Source organism: Pelmatolapia mariae, linkage group LG16_19 (genome assembly GCF_036321145.2).
Source record: "Pelmatolapia mariae isolate MD_Pm_ZW linkage group LG16_19, Pm_UMD_F_2, whole genome shotgun sequence".
Taxonomy (NCBI): Eukaryota; Metazoa; Chordata; class Actinopteri; order Cichliformes; family Cichlidae; genus Pelmatolapia; species Pelmatolapia mariae.
The window spans coordinates 18,206,270-18,227,500 of record NC_086241.1 but is presented as its reverse complement, the minus strand read 5'-3'; the positions used below and the strand labels follow the sequence as shown (position 1 = coordinate 18,227,500).

General features: G+C 38.6%; 4 protein-coding genes across 6 annotated transcripts in view; 1 reads left to right on the top strand and 3 right to left on the bottom strand.

The window, feature by feature from the left end:
- The window catches only part of ofd1 (OFD1 centriole and centriolar satellite protein), an 11,329-nt gene extending 8,955 nt beyond the window's left edge, over nt 1–2,374 (bottom strand). The window contains exons 1-8 of the mRNA XM_063499814.1: nt 2,295–2,374; nt 2,019–2,134; nt 1,020–1,223; nt 865–933; nt 740–767; nt 545–649; nt 316–452; nt 43–216 (exon numbers count right to left, since the gene is read on the bottom strand). Of these exons, the coding sequence (XP_063355884.1) occupies nt 43–216; nt 316–452; nt 545–649; nt 740–767; nt 865–933; nt 1,020–1,223; nt 2,019–2,114 (813 nt within the window). The 5' untranslated portion in view covers nt 2,115–2,134; nt 2,295–2,374. The remainder of the gene's footprint in view (nt 1–42; nt 217–315; nt 453–544; nt 650–739; nt 768–864; nt 934–1,019; nt 1,224–2,018; nt 2,135–2,294) is intronic.
- A 148-nt stretch (nt 2,375–2,522) lies between these two features.
- On the top strand, nt 2,523–4,315 carry trappc2 (trafficking protein particle complex subunit 2). Of its 2 annotated transcripts, none has more exons than XM_063499363.2 (5): nt 2,523–2,595; nt 2,822–2,956; nt 3,248–3,396; nt 3,903–3,984; nt 4,082–4,314. In XM_063499363.2, exons 2-5 carry the CDS (start codon nt 2,864–2,866, stop codon nt 4,178–4,180), a joined length of 423 nt encoding a protein of 140 aa, XP_063355433.1. In that variant the 5' UTR covers nt 2,523–2,595; nt 2,822–2,863; the 3' UTR covers nt 4,181–4,314. The 2 variants fall into 2 exon arrangements, with proteins under 2 accessions (XP_063355433.1, XP_063355434.1); XM_063499364.2 differs by having other exon boundaries at nt 2,557–2,595; nt 2,853–2,956; nt 4,082–4,315.
- Nucleotides 4,316–4,514: 199 nt separating this feature from the next.
- rab9a (RAB9A, member RAS oncogene family) lies at nt 4,515–6,912 on the bottom strand. Its single transcript, XM_063499362.1, has 3 exons — nt 6,727–6,912; nt 6,262–6,382; nt 4,515–6,133 (listed from the first exon to the last, which is right to left on the bottom strand). Exon 3 carries the CDS (start codon nt 6,090–6,092, stop codon nt 5,484–5,486), a length of 609 nt encoding a protein of 202 aa, XP_063355432.1. The 5' UTR covers nt 6,093–6,133; nt 6,262–6,382; nt 6,727–6,912; the 3' UTR covers nt 4,515–5,483.
- Nucleotides 6,913–7,739: 827 nt separating this feature from the next.
- Nucleotides 7,740–16,900, bottom strand: egfl6 (EGF-like-domain, multiple 6). Of its 2 annotated transcripts, XM_063498431.1 has the most exons (14): nt 16,810–16,900; nt 16,527–16,704; nt 15,136–15,242; nt 14,699–14,791; nt 14,433–14,552; nt 14,210–14,329; nt 12,001–12,135; nt 11,797–11,919; nt 11,280–11,342; nt 10,554–10,802; nt 9,145–9,219; nt 8,783–8,878; nt 8,426–8,688; nt 7,740–8,236 (listed from the first exon to the last, which is right to left on the bottom strand). In XM_063498431.1, the coding sequence occupies exons 2-14, from the start codon at nt 16,598–16,600 to the stop codon at nt 8,135–8,137; spliced, it is 1,620 nt and encodes a 539-aa protein (XP_063354501.1). In that variant the 5' UTR covers nt 16,601–16,704; nt 16,810–16,900; the 3' UTR covers nt 7,740–8,134. The 2 variants fall into 2 exon arrangements, with proteins under 2 accessions (XP_063354501.1, XP_063354500.1); XM_063498430.1 differs by having other exon boundaries at nt 16,527–16,894.
- Nucleotides 16,901–21,231: the final 4,331 nt, after the last annotated feature.

The window sequence follows — 21,231 nt, the reverse complement described above, 5'->3', positions numbered from 1 at the left end:
TTTATATGAGAAAAAGAGCGCCTCATTGTAGCAGCCATTTACCTCTTGCTGTTTTTGCAACCGATCAATAGCATTTTTCTCTCGCTCCATCAGGGCCTTTGTCTTCATTTCATAAGTCCTCTCCAGCTCCTGCTTCAACCTTTCAAATTCTTTATGAAATTTGGATTTTTCTTCCATCCTCACCTTGGCAATTTCAACTTCTTTAAAATGTTGTATCTACAAAAGAAGATGAAGCAAAAAAAGACAACATTGAGGCGACCCAACGTGGAGGAAAACTATGTGACCAAATAAACCATGTTTGTTACAAGTGTGTACCTTTAAGTTCATTTCTGTTTCCATCTGCACTTCAATGTCTTTTCTATACGCAGACAGTTTTGACTGTAATGGAAACACTTTGTCCTCATTGTACCCCAAACCCTCGTATTCCCGATCTATTGTTTTCATCTTCTCTACTGTGAATGGAAAGACAGGGAGAACACATTAAAACTCTTTGTTGGAGGGCATGAATATAAAAGGCCAGTCACCGTCAGACATCAGTTCATACCAAGAGACTCTCCATAACTTGATAAACTTGTCTGAGTGTCGGCATCATGGCACAGGTTCCGAGTATAATGATCTGTTAGCTGTGTTAGAAGGCTGATCAGGAACCCTGTTAAATAAAGACATAATAAATCACTGGAGAGACTCTGGAACAAAAGCAGTTTTATTAGAAGTAGAAGGAACAGGACACGGTACATACCCCTATCATGTTTTTCTTTATTTGAAGACTATAAGAAAATAATAATAGCGCCGTTATTAGTAATTACACTAGGTCTTAATACTTATATCAAAAAGATGTTCTAGGTTCAAAATAATTATAATTACCAATGACTTGTAAAGGTTTGATTCAGGGCGTATTTTAAGAAGCTGAAGGAGGTCTTCTTTTGTAAAAACCTGTAAAAGTAGATCAGAGACCAGAGATCTTCATCTCCATCTTGTTGACACCTCAAGCTACATGTACACAAAAAAGTCATACACACCTTGTCTTTAGATAAGCCGCTTTCAGGATAGAACACAGAAAGTGTGTACTCATACCCTGAGTTCTGGAGATGATCTGCCACTATGCTGTTACAGGCTGAAACTAAAATGGGTTCATGTTTCACATGTGCTGCCCTGGGAACTGGTTCTTGGCCTGCCAAAGCTGGGTATTTTAACTCCTGGATGAGCTGATTTCGCAGCTGTGCCTAAATAAGATCCAAATAGTCAAAGAGAAGGATGAAGACCAAACACTGGACATTGCTACAGTGCTGTGAAAAAGTATTTGGCCCCTTTGATTAACTGTGATTTAACACCTTTTTTTGTAAAGTTGAGCTCAATTTCACTATCCACACCCTGGCTGATTACTGGCAGACCTGTTGAATCAAGTAATCACTCAAACAGAAGCTGTCTCACAAAGTGAAGTAAGCTAAAAGATCTCAAATAGCAACACATCATACAACACGCTATCAGTGTGGAAAGAGTTACATCACCATTACTAAAGATATGTATATATATATATATATATATATATATATATATATAGCTTTTTGGAAGATTTGAGTCCCATTACATCTGGCTTAAAACTAACACAGCATTTCATAGAAAGAACATCATACCAACAGACATGGTGGTGGTAGTGTAATGGTCTATGGTCTAGAAAGTCCTGAAGGAAAATGTCTGGCCATCAGTTTATAGTTTATACCCTGAAGTTCAAGTACACCTGGGTTATGCAGCAGGACGATGATGAGAAACATGCCAGGAAGTCCACCTCTGGATGCCTCAAAATAATGTCAGATGAATGTTAAATTCGAATTGCTTTGACATGACCTTAAACAGTCCATAAATGCTCAAAAACCTTCCAATGTGGATGAATTTAAACAATTGTGCAAAGAAGAGTGCACTATAAGTCCTCCATGGTGATGTGAAAGAAATCGAGAAGGGGCAAATACTTTTTCACAGCAATGTATAATAATAACAGCACCGTTATTAACATTGCTTACCTTGAGTGTATCAAGAACTCCTTTACTTTTAAAAGTCTGATAGAGTCTTTTCCTCAGCTCGTCAGGGGATAACGCATCTTCCTTAGAGGAGGACATAGCTGGGATCTTTGCGAGACCTGACATAAAACAAACAGAAGCAGACAATTGGACGACGAGCGTGAGAATAAAAACCTTCGCTTTCAGAAACTTCCCAAGTATTATTGGCTGTTATCAAAATTGTATTCCTCTATCTTCGCAACATGTGCACCATGTGTATCTTAAAAAGAAAATACTCACCTGCCTGACGACCACAAACCTTCGCGTCTCTTTTCTTGTTCTTGAAACATTTAAATCCACCGTCAACGGAAAAGCTTGGTTCCGTGCATGCGCACAATTATGACGTCACGTCGAAAAACCAAAAACGTATTTATTATAATTTAATTATATGCATTCAGTGTTTCATATAGCATTGTTTCTAAAAGTGCGTTAGAAAATAATTATCATTTAAAAGATTTAGTACAAAAAAGTTTCGCTACTTTATTATGTCGTCATCATTTTGCGACTGCTGTTCTTGCGATTCAGGAAACGCAACTAACAGGTAAACAAACGCCGGTTTTATTCCTTTAAAAACAGATATATGACATACCTTTCTAATGTTTCTATTCACATAATGCTTATCTTGGTCTTACAATAGGCATTAAGTTTCTTTAAGCATCCGTGGAGCTCGGCGGTTAGTGCTAGCTTGCTATCCAAAGGGTTTACAGTCATTTTAGGTTACGCTGTCACTATTTGCTACTTATAAGTTTGCTTATTTCGTTGTGGAGGGATTAATTTCAGATCAGTTTCTTTGCTAAGAGGAGAAGACGATGTCTGGAAGCTTTTACTTCGTCATGGTTGGTCATCATGACAATCCTGTGTTTGAGATGGAGTTCCTGCCAGCTGGGAAGCCCGAATCAAAGGTAACCTCGCTTAATTTAATCACTCAATTACTGAGCTACAGCGCAGTATTTGTCTATATTTGTGTATTTGACACACTTACATATTTCAAATAATCAAACAGGTTTCAATGTTAGACAAAGATAATCTGAGTAAATTCAAAATGCAGTTTTTAAACGATTAATTTGTTTATTAAAGGGAAAAAAGAAAGTTAATCAAACCCACCTGGCCCTGTGTGGAAAAAATAATTGCCCCCCCTTATTAAATCATGAATCAACTGTTCTTACTTACATTTACTTACATCATACTTACAGGATGATCATCGTCACCTAAACCAGTTCATTGCACATGCAGCCCTGGATTTGGTGGATGAAAATATGTGGCTGTCCAACAATATGTACTTGAAAACTGTGGACAAATTCAACGAGTGGTTTGTTTCTGCATTTGTCACTGCAGGACATATCCTTTTGTTCTGTTTCATGTGATTTATTTCCTGATGCTGTGTCAGTTGCCCAATGAAAACACATTTTTTCTTTGCTCAGCATTAAAAAGGATATTACTGTTTTTAGACTGATAGCAAGCGAGGAAGGAATTTATTTATATAGCACCTTCAGACAACTCCCAGCTGAAAACAAAGGGCTGTAAACTTATGAAAGGGGTAAGTTTGTTAATTAATCTCATTTCAATGGTGTAGTTTATACACAGTATTTGTAATTGAAACAGCAAGTTGAATAACCAAAATCAAGCACAGTGTTTTGAATCTTCTATTAATCTACATCTTAAAAAAACATGTTCATTTCCATTTAAATCATTGAGATTTAAAGCTATGATCTAACATGTGATATAAATATGGAAATGAGGGCCACCAGTGTGATTATTTTGGGACTTAGTGAGTTTGTTATCATTGTTTCCGGACAGATTCAGTGTATGGGCATGTCTTTATTTTCTTTAACTATTTGCAACACATATAAGATTCATCATGCTGCACGACATGCGACAAGAAGATGGAATCAAAAACTTTTTTAACGACGTCTATGATTTATACATCAAGGTACGTCGTTATCCAGGTGATAAGAGTATCTTAGCATGATGTGACATTTGGTATATTTTGCTTTTAGCATTTAATCTTATCCTGCTCTGTCTTTCAGTTTGCAATGAATCCATTCTATGAAATCAACGCGCCCATCCGCTCAACTGCTTTTGAGAGGAAAGTCCAGTTCCTTGGGAAGAAGCATCTCCTGAGTTAATCACTTCACACAAAAATTTCAAGTGTCTTTATGTTGTATATAGTTAATACAGTTGTTTCTGTTCTTCTTTAAAAATCTTCAATGTGTTCAGAACAAAAGTGAATTTGTATAAACAGTGTTTTGCTTTGTGTGTGTTTTTGTTTTTTAATAGAGTGGATGTGGCTGCTTTGTGTGACATTATGGCTTTAAATTTCGTGTGCATTGCAAAAATATCCAGAAAGAAAATATCTATAAATTAGTGTTGCCTCACTGCAGAGCACAGTCAGTTACGTTCATAGGAAATATTAAACTGATTTATCAGCTAGATTCCAGTCTACAAAACATGCATAACAGGCAATTTTCAGGGGGTTTATTCATCATTTGGCATGCCAGTAGTACAACTTTGAAAGAAAAAAAATGACAAACATATGGTTCACAATTTTAAATAACTATGGGGGAGACTTTCAACTTGAAAATATATTTTAAAAATAAGTGCATTAATTAGCTAAATAATCCCATCAATGAAAAAAATGTCACTATTCCATTATTTATTCTGCTTATAGTTAGATTCATCTTTTTTTCCAATGATAAAAAGAGCTTACAAAATACAAAAGTTTCCAGAAACATAAATATTCCAAATGCCATGCATGTTAAATCTGTTTTAATATTTCAGGGAATTAATTCATCCCTCATTGCTTTCAACACACAGCCATAATCTATCCACAATGCAGAATGTGCACAAACAAGACCTAAATGTGCATTAATAACAAGCTTCCATTTGTTAGTCATACAAAGTAGTTCCTTAGCTACCTCATAATTTTCAGAAATAAGTTTATTGGTAGATATGTTATTTCAATTCTGCAGTTATTTCATTACTATCGTGTCACCATTCTGCATTACAATATTAGGAAGTGGAGTGTAGAGACCCTACAGTAATTGCACTCTCCAGGTTGCACATGTCTAAACAAATATTTTAAAAAAATAATGGAATCAGTTAACCTTTTGAAAAATACTCTAATTTATAACTGTAAGTTGTCTTGGGTCAACACAAAATGTTTTTTTTTTTTCCGTAAGCCTGACTTAATGGCCTTTGGCAGTGTTGAGTCAAGTGCTTTTAATTGTATTTGTAATGACACTCGCATTAATTTAGTGTTTTTTCATTGTTTTTCTCCCCCAAACAAATCCAACACTTTGCATTATCAAACCATCAACAGTATAACAGTAGCGTAATTTGTTTAAATAAGATGTTACTACAGAACTGTACACCTACATCCTCATATAATGGGCCTAATAGTGAATTCATGTTGGTGATAACTCCTGGGTGTTACGAACAGCAAGTGGCAGTGGAGCGAGGCTTTCTGTGAAGCTTGACTGTGTCTGTAGGGATGAGGTGGTCCGTTCTTTCATCCACTGCCAACACTCTACGCACTGCCTCCTCAAAGGCCACTGCTACATTGATGGCATCCTTGGCACTGGTCTCATAATAGGGGTAGTCACCATTCTCCTTGCACCACTGCTGCGCCTCCTCGGTAGACACCTGCCTCTCCGTCACATCCACTTTGTTGCCCAGTACTACGAACGGGAACTTCTCCGGCTCCTTGACATCCGCATAGTAGATGAACTCCTTCTTCCAGTTGCCCAAGTTCAGAAAACTCTGGTTATCATCAACACTGAAAGTGAGCAGGCAGCAATCAGAGCCACGATAGAAAGGAGTCCTCAGGCTGCGGAAGCGCTCCTGGCCAGCTGTGTCCCAGATCTGGAGGGTAACTTGGTGGCCATCTACTTCCAGGTCCTTGTTGAGGAACTCAACCCCGATGGTGTGGAAAAGGTGTGCATCAAACTTATTGGTCACGTAGCGATTCATGATGGAACTCTTTCCTACACCACCGTCACCGAGCAGAATGACTTTCAACAAGGATGTCTTTGTTGTCATGGCTATTTACTCCCAAATCCACCACTTTTGAAATAGTTTACCTAGTAGAAAGAGGGAGTGTGTGATGGATACTGTTAGTATTTGTACACCACTATGAACTATGGTTCATTACAAAAAAAAAAAAGTTGCAGCAAGAAGAAGTGTGGCATTGAAAACATATTCTTCTCACCCTAGGTTGGTTTTGAGCTCATCCACTGGTCCGGATCATGTGCTGTTAAACCCCAGTCCCTGGTCACATGCTCATTTCTTTAATGATGAAGAGTCAGGCCATTCAGGTAGCGTTCAGCTAGCTGTAATACAGAGATAAGAGCTCAGTTTTTCTGTTGGCCCAGGACAGCAGGTACACTGCAATAACGTATTATCTGCCACCAAACATGCGATAACGTTACATTAAGATGCAAACAAGGTATTCAAGTTTAGCTTGTAGTTACATGGTACACAATACGAAACATATTTTAACGTGCTGTAACATAACAGAGTCACCAAGTTGGATCTACCGGCCAGTTAGCTAGTTAGCTAAGCTGGCTATCGTGAAGAAGGAAAACAAGATAACAGCTGGAGTTAGGTTAGGTTAATGTAGGGTACCAGATCAGCTAGCCTGGTTTTCATGCAGATAAGAGTGCAAGTCACGTACCTCACAGTTAGATTCGGGCAGCTGTTGAATAAAAATAATAAGCCACCAGATAACTTAAATGATCTTAATACATCTGTTTGGAAGCTCCTTCCCTTGGCGTGTCTGGAGGTAACGTCAGGGCTCTCCGTTTCCTGGTAAACTCTGGCGCTAACGTAGCTAGCTGCTAACAAGCTGGTAACGTCAGGTCATGTGATCTGGTCAGGAAGAAACAACCAACGAGCGCCGAGGTACGCTCTCAGGCCACCACTACTTATACAACATGCACATTAATATTTTTTCACAGCGTACACTCCGTTTTAATGTTCAAAATATCACAGACTTCAAAGTCATTCGTGTTTTTGCTTTATTTGAGTGAGATTAGTAAACCGCAACATCGCTTTATTTTACGCTAGTTAACCGCAACATCTTTGCAGTAGTTAAGCTACACCAACAGAGGGCCACATGTAGCTGTCATCTGTTACCACACAATACTTCTACCCAGTTTGTAGAAACCTGCAGTAGATAATAGGAGTTTGGGGCTCTCGTTTCTTTATATTTTACTAGGAAAATGTGCATTTTTTAAGGACACTGCACCCCCTGCTGGGATATGCCGGATTTTTGATAATAGTTCTTTGGGAATAACTTTGTTGGTGCAAACATTATATTGTATGCTCGTTAATCGGTGTTAGCGTTGTCAGTTTCATAGATGTAACTAAATATATGGGAGTAGATGATGTGTTTTTGTAACTGATTAAAAATGGTTAGGTACAAGGTCTGGAGTAAAAATTTGTTTAAAAAAAGTAGCCAAAGTCTAAAGCAAACTGTAAAGAAATTAGTTGCAGCTCAAAACCTTTTGAACATTTGGTACTGTAAAATAATCATCATTATGGAATCTGTACATGGAAAACAAAATAAATGATAGGAAGTTAGAAAAAAAAACATTTAATGTTATAACATGGTATAATAATACAGCAAATCTTACACAATTGTATGCACTGATAGTTTTTTTTTAATTGATTAAACTAAACAGCCTTCAAAAACGTTGATCAATTAAAATTGCAGATATAATTAACCTAACAATTCACATTACATATTGTGGACTATTAACTTTTTAACTATTAACTTCAGAAATGCACTGTTGCAAACATAACAAAGGTTTAAGCACAATACTGTTGGACCAGACTAACAAAGTTAGCATTTTCACCTTTTCCTGAGATCTGAGTTATCTGTACCATAAAAGATGATTTTGAAAATCACAAAAAAACTATAGCAGGGTGCTTCTATGTAGCAGCTTTGTGATGACATGAATTTCTCTGCACTTAGTTTATGTATTGTTCCCTGCAGACTGTGTGTCTGCACTGAGGGAATAATGGGAAAAAAATCCACAAGAAACACACCATAACATGGATAAATGTCAAGGCATATGTTCTTAAAAGACTGGATCCTCTTGACACGTTCCTGATGTCAGCACAACAGTGTCCAGCCCAATCTCACCTCCAAGACCTTTCCCGCGCTGACCTTCAAAGATAACCTGAAACACAAACCGACATACAGTTGTACATTAAGGTTGTTGATCTGAGTAGTAAATTAGTAATGTGATGGCTGTCTTTTCAGAACATCAAAGGAATTTACTTTTTAGGCCAAGATCCCATCATAGCTAGCCATAAGTGTTGAAGAAGATTTTAAATATAATGTTCTATAATGTGTGTAAATGACTTACAGACTCTGGGGCCTTCTCCTTCCAGGCCACTGTGAGAAACTCAGTCTGCCAGCCCTGCTCTCTGCTCTGACTCTGCTCCCATACTGGGTAAACATTGTTGTCCAGCAGTACCCTGAGCGTGCCCACATCAGGGCCAACCACACGGTAGTCAAAGGTAAGGCAGAAGCTGCCGTACTGGGACCGGTCACCAAGAAGCAGTTTCAACCTGGCCACATCCTCTTGCTCCCCTACAAGCCCACTCAAAGCCATGTAGTACTCACCACCTGAGAAGGTTTGTAGCTGATGTAAGTTACAGTATCTGAATGCACAAAAATGAATACCTCTCCTTTGAAAAAGTAACATTCATCAGGTCGTTACCATTGTCATGGTATGCTACACTCCAGTCCATGTCATCAGACTTGTCTTGGATCCATTCACACGCCCCTTTGTCAAAGTTGCAATCCATGAAATACTCTAGAAAGTAAATGTTAGGAACACATTTTTAAATTAGCTGCATGAATATATATATTCATACATATATTAAGACATGCAATAACACATGTCTTAATATATGCTCAATCAGCCAGGTAACTAAATCACAGAAAATTAATTCTGTTCATCTGGACGACTGAAGAAGTCACTTGAATGAGTGACAAAACTTTTCTCTCAATGAAAACGCAATGTGATGAACAGAATCAACTTTCTGGGAACAATGAAACATGAACACACTTTTTGATTACCTTCTTGACCTGGCGCTATGTGGATCTCTTTGACTTCTGTGGCTGGTCCGAACACTGACTCAAAGTCCTCTGATACTGTGTTTAGAGATTAAATTAAAAAAAAAAATGGAGTGAATTCATCTTAATATACACATTTAAGCTTTCAGCTATTAGGCATGCCTAAGTTAAACTGTTATTCATTGGTTCAAAAGTTTTGCTCTAAATCCTAACTTCATTTAGATTATACCTTTCAGCTTTAGCTGATCGCGTGATTTCCTGATGGATTTTGTATTAGACTCGAACTAGACTAAGATAATGAGTGCAAAAACTGACACAACTCTGATACTACTCTTAAAAAATATGCAATGGAAAGAACTTAATGCATAAATAATACAGCAAAGAGATTTTTCAAGATGACAGGTAGAAAGGGGTTTTTAACCAACAGGTAAAGACCTGCCCTGCTGTCACTCATACCATAAAATGGAGCTACAACTTTAGCATATATCCCCTCCAAGCAATTTAAAGCTCTAGCAGCAAATCACCCCCATGAAATGCAGCCACAGACAGTCTGATGAGTGACAGCTGGGATTATTGAAGCTGCTCAGTCAGAGTAGGCCTGTTTTAGAGAAGTCTAGAGTGCTGATGACAGACCTTCCTACAAGGAGTCAAGTCTGTTTGCACAACAGCTGTTTTGGGGAAAACATAATAAAAGGTTTAGGGGCTTTGTAAATTCCCATCCCGCCTCCCCCTCCACCTGAGGGATGGGGAAGCAGGCCCAGGATGAGTTGTATCCTTGGGCTCTCACATGCCAGCAGACTAACATTCCTCCCTGGAGGTGATGGATGTCTTGGGGCCTGTCTCCTCTTGCTTTCTGAGTTCTTACACAGCCTCTGATCTTTCCATAAAATTCAAGATTATTAGTGAAAGACAACCTCATTCATGGGGTTTTGAAAGTTTTAAATGTAATCTGGTAAGTCTTGATTTTACAGTGCTGGGTTATTATTGGAAATTTACATTCAGTCTGTTGTGACCAATAGTTTAATATAGCAGAGTAAGTAAGAATTCAAGGATTTTGAGAAAAAAAATCAGGTTGACATTTTATTTTATTTATACCAGTATAATCATCATAGTGCCTTTGATCCTTTATAGAATAAGACTGGGATAACTCTGGGCTTGAGGTTAACAGCAGATCTGAAGCAACACCCCCTTTTCTTCTTTGGTCAAGGCCTTAATCCAGAGCTGCCCTTTCAGACAGTTATTTCAGCTGAAAATCCATAATTACATTCAGATGTCATGTAAACATCAGAGGACAGTCTCTTTTGAATCACACTGAGTTTGTTTAGTCTGTTTATGGTTACTACTTACTTTGCAGACCACCCAGAATAGTGGAACTCATTTATCATAATGCTGCCAAACAATATGCCCCTTACTGAAAACGTCTCCTCTGGGATTGAGCTGGTTGTCTTCCTCTTCCACCTCTTCCTCTTCTTCCTCAGGAAATCCCTCCTCTTGCGTTCCTTTAGTCGTAGTGCCAACATAGACCTCCCCGTCATAGTCAAAAGGTTGCAGGGGGATGTTGGGAGGTGGCGTTGCGACTGGTTCGAGGATTACATTTTTGATGTCCTCGTCAGTAAGTTTACCTCCCAGAATCCTAGGCTTCACCTGGGAGTCTGGGATGGCTGCAGGCAGGAAGAGGAATCAGAATAGACATATGGCTCTGCAATCATGACTGACAAACATAGTATTTGACTTCAGATGTCTTTCTTGATTGTCATGTATTTTGCAGATGCAGTTCTTATTTATTATTTCCCTGCAGTGACTTACCAGGCCATTGATAAAATGCTTTCCACAGGAGCAGAGCTATAACAAATTAACATGCTAAGACAACAGATCCTCCTACTGCATGCAGATAAGTAATAAGCGGGCACGGCTTAAATTAGTTTCTTAAATGCTCAAGCAATTTATTGTATAAGGCCATGCTGAGGATTTGAGGTCTCAGACTGCGGGTGCTATGGACATACATTTTCAGCCATGAATAGGGGAGAGAGGTGGGGGAGGTGCTCTTATATATAGACAAGAGGAAGGGATGAGTGAATGGGGTTGCAGGGCAGGGAGTGAATAGCAGAAGCAGAGTCTTGGATTCCATACAATCTCACCATTCAGGGAATCATCTGCACTGCCTTTTTCTCCATCCCACGAACTCTGATAAAACGGCTTAACTACAGAAAATAAAGGCATTTTCATTTACGCAGAAAGCCCTGACCTCTTTTTTTGTTATTTGGCTGCATCAGACTTCACCTGTTATTATCTGGGTCTGGTTCAAAGAGTACAGCACTATCTTTATTTCTCCTTTTTCAGTTGGCTGGCTACAATGCAGTGTCATATTTACACAGGTGTGTTTTCAATCTGTGCCTCTCTGGTGTTAACATCTGTGAAGAGGAGGGGAGTCTGAAGGCAGGAAACTAGCCTTGGCAGGACTGCTGTTTGCAGATGTTTAAAGAGTCCAAATGAAATATGTGGCTGTAAAACTTCTCCTGACCTACCTGACTGATTACTCTCGTCTGTTTTTTAAATCAAGCGTGAATGCCTTAATTTGGCAAATCTCAGTAGAAATGAAAGGCTTTGCTAAAATTATTTTATTCGTAATTTTCTGCAGCGAATCTCGGATCTCACCAGAGCATTCAAAGCCATTGCCTCTGAAGCCAGACTTGCACCTGCACCTGTAGGATCCTTGAGTGTTCACACAGACAGCGTGGTGGCTGCACTTGTGGGTGCCGGCTGCACACTCATCAAGGTCTGGAATTGGAAGAAGCCTATTTGTACCTTTAGGACTCGAAGTGAGGAGATGACTCCCCTTAATAATCATGTATACCTTACCTACACAGTCATATTTGCCGTTGACATATTTCAGATCGTAGCCTTCCTGGCACTTGCAGTAGTAGCTGCCAAAGGTGTTCACACATTGTCTGTTGTATGGGCAGAGGTTCTTCCCAGTTACACACTCATCAATATCTAAAGAGAAACAAAGCAGGAGAAAAAATAAAGATCTCATGTTTTTTATATTTATCAAGAGTTCTGTAGTCATGTGAAAAAACTAAGTACACCCTTACTGATTCCATAAAAATCAAGAGGGTAACTAGCAGCCAAGTGCTGCTAATCAAATGCACTTAATTAATTGTTTATCACTAAATGTGACCACTGATATAAAAGCAGATGGTTTAGCAGTTTGCTGGTCTGGACCATTCAGGTGTGTGTTAACAGAATGCCACTGTTTTCTTGAGAGTGGATGTTCAAGCAAATTTACCCCAAGATCAGATGGTGCAATGGTAGGAGAAACTGCAAGAAACCCAAGAGCTACAGGTCTCACTGAGCATGTTAAATGTTAAAGTTCATAACATTAAAATTAGAAAAAGACTGAATAGATATGGCTTGTTTGGGATGGCTGCCAAGAAAAAACACCTTCTCTCTAAAAAGAACATGGCAGCACAGTTTAGGTTTAAAACAAACCACAAGACATCTGGAATAATCTTATTTGGACAGATCAGACAAAAGTGAACATATTTGGTTATAATGCATAGTGCCATTTTTGGTGAAACCTAACCATAGCATACAAGCTCAAAGACTCCATACCAACTGCTAAACACAATGGTGGAGGGGTGATGATTTGGGATTTTTTGCAATCATTTGTCCTGGGCAAAAGGCAGTCATTGAGTTGACCATGAACTCCACTGTATACCAAAGTATTCTAGAGTCAAAGGTGAGGGCATCTGCCGACAGCTAAAGGTTAGCTAAAACTGGGTCATGCAACGGGACAGTGATCCTTAGCACAGCATCAAATCTACAACAAAACGGCTGAAACAGAAAAGAATCAAGGTGTTGCAATGGCCCATTTAAAGTCAATCTACATGAAATTTTGAGTGATCTTAAGAGATCAGTGCAAAAACAGAAGCAACATTGCAAAGAAGAGTAGCAAATTTCTCCACAATGATGTGAGAGATTGCTAAAATCATATGAAAAAAGCCACTTAATAATGGGGCATACTTAGTTTTTAAAAGACTGCATAGAGTCCTTCGAAAACCTTTTCACATGCAGTCATATCCAGTACCTTCTGGTCAATAACACTTCCTCTTCGCTATTTGCTTTGCCAGGGGTGTGTTACCAGTTATTTCTATAGATTTAGTTACTGTTTTTTTTTTTTTTAAATTTCATGTTCAACCATGGGGCTTTATCATTTTGATAATCATAAATAGGAACTCTCAAAGCCTTGTAGCATTGCTGAATTGTGTTTGATTAGGAGCTCAGCAAGCAGCTAAGCAGCAGTCTGTGGTGAATAAGCATATAATTATTAACAGCTCAACATAACAGGACATGTGCACAAGAAGGTTTTTAATTTAAATTGTAATAGTAATTAATGTAAAACCTCATTCCCCAAAATTCAGGCGAGTGTGCAAAATTTAACTAAAAGCAAAATGTTTTACATTTGATTTTTTATACCCTATGTTTGTCTTTTACTGCTATGGCTTAAAATGTTTCTACTATATTTGTGGTTAGCAACTGAAAGCGTGGACCTAAAGCCAGTTGGGGTCTATAAAGTATATGAAATGTCACAAGGAATACAATCAGGATAAATGTGTCTCATCAGAATTCACTTTTTGTACAGTACATGTGGTGAAAATAGAATTTGGCTGCTTTTTGGAAGAAAAGTATGTTTTAGTTGTAAATCTGTTTCTGAATGTGTTGCATTCTTGGCAGTCGTGAAATTTAATGCTGCTGAACTTGTATATGACCTCCCCTGTGTGATCATGACAGACTGGTGCAGCCACATCTCAAGCAGTTTTGTTGGAAGATATATAACTAAATTGCATTCAGTTGATTTACAAGCAAAACATGCCAAAACCATGTAATATAATCCTCACACAATGTTTCCAGTATGCAGTTACCTTCAATCTGTGTGACATAGAAAGAGTCTCTGTGTTTCTTATTTCATATAAAAGCTGTTGCTGTTGCCCCATATAACACATTGTTTGCATAAGACTAACTTCTTAAAACATTAATTTTTCTGCATGTATGATCTGTTACCGCTCACCTACACAAGTTCTTCCATCCTGCCCCAGTTGCAGCCCTGCAGATGGGCAGAGGCAATGAATCTCTCCTTGTACTTCCTCACAGCCATACTGACAGTGAGCAAGTGCACAGGTCCTGGAATCTACATGTCCAAACACAAATAACACAAATTATCAGATATGCATCCTGATATGCAGCTGTTCTCTGCATTTCCACTCAGTGTATGTATCCACATTGGGACTCACTGGCACAGGATCCGTCGGCCATTAAGGTGTATCCGTTGAGACAGTAGCATTTGTAACTCCCATAGGTGTTCATGCAGCGATGCTCACATGGACGAGGTTTCAGGCCGCACTCATTCAGGTCTAAGAATAAAGATGATCTTTACTTTTTGTAAATCAATCAATTGAGCAGATAAACATTTTCTTTCTGGAAAAGTGAATCCATCCATAAATTAGTCTGTGTACCCGGTTTGCTTTCCAGACATTATTTAATGACCTCAAATACCCACCTTGATTACATGTCTTTCCGGAGTATCCTGGAAAACACTTGCATTTGTTGGGGCCAACGCACTCTCCGTGCTTGCACCCGTGCTCACACTGGGCTGGTAAAACATTTAAGATGAAGAAAATACCACCAGAAATATCAGTGGTGGAAAATGATGGATTGCAGTCAAAACCACAGATTTCTATTATACAGGCAAGGTTTTTAAATCTAGAATGTAATTTCCTCCAGATTTTTGGGGGTTAGAAAAATATCCTTCATGAAAAGACTAACAATAGTCAGAATACAGTTTTTTGGCAGTAAAGCTCGTTCTCTCTAAATTTTTGTTTATTGAGAAAGCTTTTCGTGTTAGTTTAAATGTCTCAGCCTGCTTGCTTTTTAAGTGCCTTAATGATTTTTATCTTACTGATTATAAACTGGCCTTTGAATGCATACTGTTCTTACCCTCACACTGCCCTTTACTGTTTTTCTTCCAGCCATAGCAACACTCCAGTCTCCTACCATAGCGACACACACCTGGTTGGTTTCCAGTAAGGACTTGCCTGTAGTGCCTTTGCAGAGGAAAAAGAGGAGTCAAAGGTAAGATATATATATATATGTATGTATGTATTATTTACAACCCACCCTAGTGAGTGCTCAGAACATCCAAGAGCAAATTAAGCCTTTAAACAAAATTTCATGTCAGAAAGCAAAAAAATAAAATGAAAAATAAAACCCCCACTGATTAGAAATTTAGGTTATTATAGAATCATGTTTAATTAGGCCCACACACACTAACTGAGATGTCTCAATTGCAGGCATTCTGGCATCCACTTTTAATTATGGACCAAACAACAAGCAACCTAAATAAAGTGTCTCCTCACAAGGCTTGCTTAGCACTAGAAGCTGGGCTCCCCATGGTGCAACAGCCAGCTGACAGGATGTAGGCTACAGATGGAGAAAAACATACTAATCAGACACTGGCACCCTCACACTATATTTCCTCCTTTTAAAAATCGACTTTGATCTTTGTCTTGTTTCTGGAGGCTGATGCATATCAACTGGAAGGTTATTCTGACTTGTGGTTAAAGAGTCAGTGGTGCACTCAAAATAACCTGTGGTACATATAGATTACATTGCATGTGTACATTTTAACTTGTAAATTTGATTAACATTTCTACCATAGCTTAGTTGAGCAAGTGATTCCAAAAATAGCAGAATCTTGCATTGAAATCTGACTGCACCTTTCAGCATCGTTAGCTTTGCTTTTAGGCTGACAGCCAAACACTAAAATCCCAGGCAGGACAAGAGGAATCCGTGTCTTTATAGAAATCAACCAGAATAGCCCACAGGAGACGGTCTCCTAAGAGAGACAGGTGCTCTTCAGTTATTAACAGTTGCTGTGCCATATTTAGAAGTTGCACTCTCTTAGTCTTCTGTTAGCAGGGGCAATGTTGTGTGTACATATTTTCAAAATAACAGTTTCCCCTGTTAAAAGTTTATGCATATTCTACACTGCAAAATAGAGGGCTTTGTGTTATTCCTTAAGCCCCACTTAAAATAACAGTGTGTGGAGAAACTAATATTCCAGGTGTTAGAGATTCCTCCTTTTTAAAGAGGAAGCTGGTTGAATTGTATATTATCTGATACTATAATTAACATTGCTGTGTTATTTTTGGCATTCAGGCTTCCTGAAATGTGATTGGAATTCTTTGGTACGTAAACATCTGTCTGACATCATACTTTAACTTATTTTTGAGTCTTGACTTAGCAAAGTTTTCACCTGCTGCAAATTTTCAGAGTAGAAGCACACCATACAACATCACACGGCCTGTTGCTCGACTTGATTGACTTACCTATAGGCGTCTGTGCTACCAGCAGAGATGTGGAGCAGGAGAAAAAGAGCACCGACCAAAGTAAGTGGCTGCATGTCTGTCACAGTGAGCAGCCGTAATGCCTTGTTTCCCACGGGGCTGACTTTGGTTGCTCTGCGTTCTGACTATTCCTCCCAGGGGATTACGCTCATTAAATTGCCTAGACAGAAACAAGTCTCAGTTTTTCACAAGGCACACCGGATTTCATGTATTTCCAGAGCACAAAGTCAAAATCTACTCTACGGAAAAAATATCTCTGTCATACTCTTTTCAATGCTGTTGCTACACTCTGTGCCCCATGATTTGCTTCTCTTTCTTCTACACTGAAATTCCAGAGGTTGGCTGTCACTGTGAAATGACACTGGACTGAGACGGATGAGGTGGTGACTTCTGGAGGTAGGAGTGGGTTTGTAAGGGGGGTGGGGAAAATGTTAAGGGGTAATCCTTTCTTTACTCAAACCCTGCAGAAGCTCAAATGAAAAAAAAAAAGAAAATCAAATGAACTTTATTTTTCTTTTCCTTGATGAATTTTATGTGCATTAGCTGCTTTTTATGATTCGGTTTTATTTAATAATCAGCTGTATCAAATAACTGTCAAACTCAGACATGCACAGGCTTGTCCTGTGCAGCTCTGTACCCTTTGGTGTCTTGCTCTCAGGTAGCACATAAAGCTTTGCTCTCTCACACACGTTTATTTCAAGTTCAGCCATAAAAGTGTTTAATGAGTTTGCACACTCTCAGGGTACGCTCTAACATCTGGTCCTGCTCGTCTGCTTGCTTGGAAATGAAAAGGTCTTGTTCCTTTTGGAGCTTCAGGCTTTAGTTTACATTTGTTGTTGAAATTCATTTGAGGGGGTTTGTTTTTCTTGTAAATCCAAAATCTGTTTTATTTACACTTTAGATTTTTGCTCAGCGTCACATCGGGGAAAGAGGTTTAACATGATTTGAAAATTGCAATGGAAATAGCTTTCAGATGAGAAGGAAGTGTGCAGTTAAGTACTGTGGTCGAACAATAGAAGCCTGTGATTATTTTTCCAGACATTTGGTACCCATGTCAGGAGGGAGAAACGTTTCAGCTTGCTAAATAGATGTTATAGCTCGTTTAGCTTGCATAGAGAGAAGGGTAAACTAAATTCAGTCTGGACTCTCCAATTGTTGCATAGATTTATTGTGAAAATAATAAACATTCGTGGTAAGCGTGGCTGTTTAACATAGACATATCTATGTAAACAACAATCCATTACAGAGTAGAGGATACGCAAGATTAACAAGAGGCCAAGTAGCAATGCTGGATAGGAACCAGTACAGTTTTTCATACATATTCTTCATCATTCCTCATCATTTGTCATTCTTCTTCTTCTTCAACAGTCTTCTTCTTTATTGCTGTATAGGAAAAAAAAAGCTTGAAATTTGGCACACTGATGGCGTCCCCTGATTGTGATCAATTCCACAAAGTTCAGTCCAAGTATGAGGAATAAGCTTGATGGATGCCTTCCTTAAGAAGTTGAAATTAAAAATGCATTTAGGTGAAAATCATAAAAGATTTTGTTTTTAAGTGAAAAGGTATCCCTTAGGCAAAACACTGGATGATCAGTTGCAATCTGTAACTGACTGCTTAGAGTAGAAGACCTGGCAGTTTGCTCCAATGGATACAGTAGTTAATCATTAGACCTTGTCCAATAACACACACTGCCTTTCACACACACTGCCTTTCATTTCTAGTGTGAAATGTGACTCTAAATGTGACTCACATGTCAGGCATGTAGGTCATGCGTGCTATACAGGACATTAGTGCTATTTCTTTGGTGCTGTTCTGTTGACTCTGTGTTTAATTTGATAAAGCCGGCATTTCCGGGACAACAGCGCCCTCACCTGTCTTGGCAAAAACTCTGGGGTTTAGCCCAAGACACCAAATAAATCTAGTGGAAGTTTAGGGGCTGAAATTTTAAACACTTCTCTGAAAAGCTGTGTGTGAATATATTTATCATGAAAAACACAGGAGAGAGAGAAAAACCAAAAACACATAAAATGCTTCATTTGTGTTTGGTAAATAAAACATACCACGCTGTTACATGATAACAGCGCATTTATGCTATTGAGATTGTACTAAACTACTATAAGGCCTGCAAACACTGGCTAATTTTTTTTTCCTTTTTTAAAAAAATTACAAGTATAGACAATATTATTTATAGGATATAAATTGAAACCTTTCTTCAGGTAAACAGGTTTTACCAGAAGGTGGAGCCAGTTACTAATATAAAGAAGCAGGAACTGAAAAAAGATGACAGGTTCCTATGTCCACTGTTGTAATCAGAAAGTCAAAATGCAAAATCTGTGTTGCTTTGTTTTTTTAACCATTACCTAAATGGTTAACACATGGACGAGGTCTCTGTTTATATATGATCTGGAATGAAGTAAGATGCATTATACAAAGCTAAGACAGTTGAAAAAAAAGGGACAGTTATCGGTTGATCAGGAGTTTCCTCTTTCCCTCTTACTAATAACAGGACCATCTTTGCAGCATGTCATTGATTTTATCATTTCAAATGCATGTGTTAGATCATGCACAGAAAATAAAGACCTGAATTATTTTTACATATTGTCTTTGTTTATGTGTTTGTCTCTTAGTGTTTTAAAAGTGGTTCTGTAATCTTGCTGCATGCAATGCAGAACCTTGTTTCAGCATCGGTGATTTTCAGGAAGTGCACCTCCCCACTTCCTAAAAACCTCTCAGGCCAGCACTCCTCTCTCATTAGAAGTTTTTAGTGCTGTTAGTACAGGGCATAACAAACCCCTGTTTGACCCTCTGCCTGTAAGATACATGCCACTTTTAGAGAAAATCAGCTGCTTCTATGTGGGCACACACATTTCATCCATTCAGAGTCCCTCACTGTGGGCTATGGTGCAATAAGCACGGCCTTTACTATAAAAGGAGAGACAAGGCTGTTGAAGAGTTATTTTGAAAGTGATGTGTGTACACAACCACATCCTGCCTTGAGTGGAAGATGCCATGAGCAATGAATGCACTGCAGACAATACTAACTGCTGTAGAAATGGGCCGATGCCACAGCGCTAATGTAGTCTAGCGTTTGAGGTAATACATCTTTGAGCACTGTTGTCCAGATTTGGCCAGTCTATATATGAGTCATGTTTAAAAACAGACATTTGCTTCCTTTTAAAATAGCTTAATTAGTTGCTTACTTTATAGTGTGGTCTCTCTAAAACTCATCAAATCTGATAACTTGTGAAGTTCTGCCACGGTTCAGGAAGGGAACTGTTACTTCCCCCTGCAGTAAATAAAGCGATCTTGAGAAATCATTTTGACAGGCTGTGTAGAGTTCTGATTAGAGAACCTATTATTCGCAGGGCTAGTGTGCTAAATTTGAAAGTTAATACTGAGCTTGTACATAAAGTATCACCTTGCATGAGTAGAAACCTAATACAGCAAATCTAGGAGACATTGCTGATGGTCACATTCCACCTAGTAGCTTAAGAAACTCAAACATTTAGTCAAAGAAACTCCCACCTCTGATATTTTGTTGCTGCAGCTGTAATTTAATGGCACTGTTTGTTTTGCGACCTGACAGAAATCTCCTTTTACTTGCAGACAGAAGATCTTAGGTGCAGGTGCTCCCCCTAAAATGATGGCTGCATATAGAATAAACAATGAACTGATGTTAAGTGAGGTTGAACCCAGTACAACTAGACAGACAGACCCTGGGGAATTCAAGCTGTCTGGGAGACACTTTCACTCATGCACCTCAATTTGATTAGCAGGATGAGGTAAATGCAAGTATTGACCTCAGCTGGACACCTCCTGTTCTCCTTTTAGCGATAATGCAGGAGCAGACGCAGCTGTGCCATGCTCTCAGGCTGGCTTGATGGGGTAGCACCAGATGTCTCAAGAGGGTCAGTGTGTGCGACTTACCATAATTTATTAATGGGCTTGCCTGTTCAGAACATTACAGTGGAATAGTAAGTCTGCCACAGTCTTTTGCAGACCTGATAGAGGTGCTTTGCATATTGCCAGACATGTAGGAAATTCATTTCTCAGTGTTTCTCACTCCTTGGCAGATACTGACTCCACATACAACATTAGAATGAAAACTGTATGTACCTGTACTGTGCCTGCAGAAGCTGCATTATGTTCTTTTGAGTCGTTCTTCAAAATCTGTGGTTACTTAATGGGGAACTTTCCTCTTGCACTTCCTGCCATGTGACTATATTTTAACACATATCTGTTTTAAACTGCCTTTTCTAACCTTCTATAATGATAATTCGATACTGTAAAATAACTCATGCATTTGCTGTGTTTATTTATTTATTTTTTGTGATACTCCTGACAACAGATTTTTCTAAGCAAAAATCCCCAAACATTACTCCTTTGACAAAACTAGGTCATACTTGCTATGTTTTCTCTTTGTAATACAAGACATATGGAGTCAAAGGCACATGTTAATATGATAGTAAAACCTCTTGTCAAGATAATACGGATTTGTACTATATCCACTTTTTGCGTTATTCTTTGAAGCTAGTAGGAAGTTAATTTACTGTTAAATCATTTGACCCTAAAGGTCAGAGTTTAAAGCTCTCCTTTATTCCTTTTAACTGTGGAGGTTTGTGCTGGATATAATTACACAGCTATGTACCCTAAGAAGACAAAGCCTCACCTTGGTGTAGTGATTAT

Bases quoted from the DNA above. Each gene is read 5' to 3' on its own strand.
- trappc2 (XM_063499364.2), top strand. From the start codon at position 2,864: ATGTCTGGAAGCTTTTACTTCGTCATGGTTGGTCATCATGACAATCCT. The intron at 2,957-3,247 runs GTAACCTCGCTT...TCATACTTACAG, and splicing joins CTGGGAAGCCCGAATCAAAG to GATGATCATCGTCACCTAAA. The intron at 3,397-3,902 runs CCTTTTGTTCTG...TGCAACACATAT, and splicing joins TTTGTCACTGCAGGACATAT to AAGATTCATCATGCTGCACG.
- rab9a (XM_063499362.1), bottom strand. From the start codon at position 6,092: ATGACAACAAAGACATCCTTGTTGAAAGTCATTCTGCTCGGTGACGGT.
- egfl6 (XM_063498431.1), bottom strand. From the start codon at position 16,600: ATGCAGCCACTTACTTTGGTCGGTGCTCTTTTTCTCCTGCTCCACATC. The intron at 15,243-16,526 runs GTAAGTCAATCA...TCCTCTGCAAAG, and splicing joins GGTAGCACAGACGCCTATAG to GCACTACAGGCAAGTCCTTA. The intron at 9,220-10,553 runs GTAAGGGGCATA...CTCTAAACACAG, and splicing joins TCCCAGAGGAGACGTTTTCA to TATCAGAGGACTTTGAGTCA.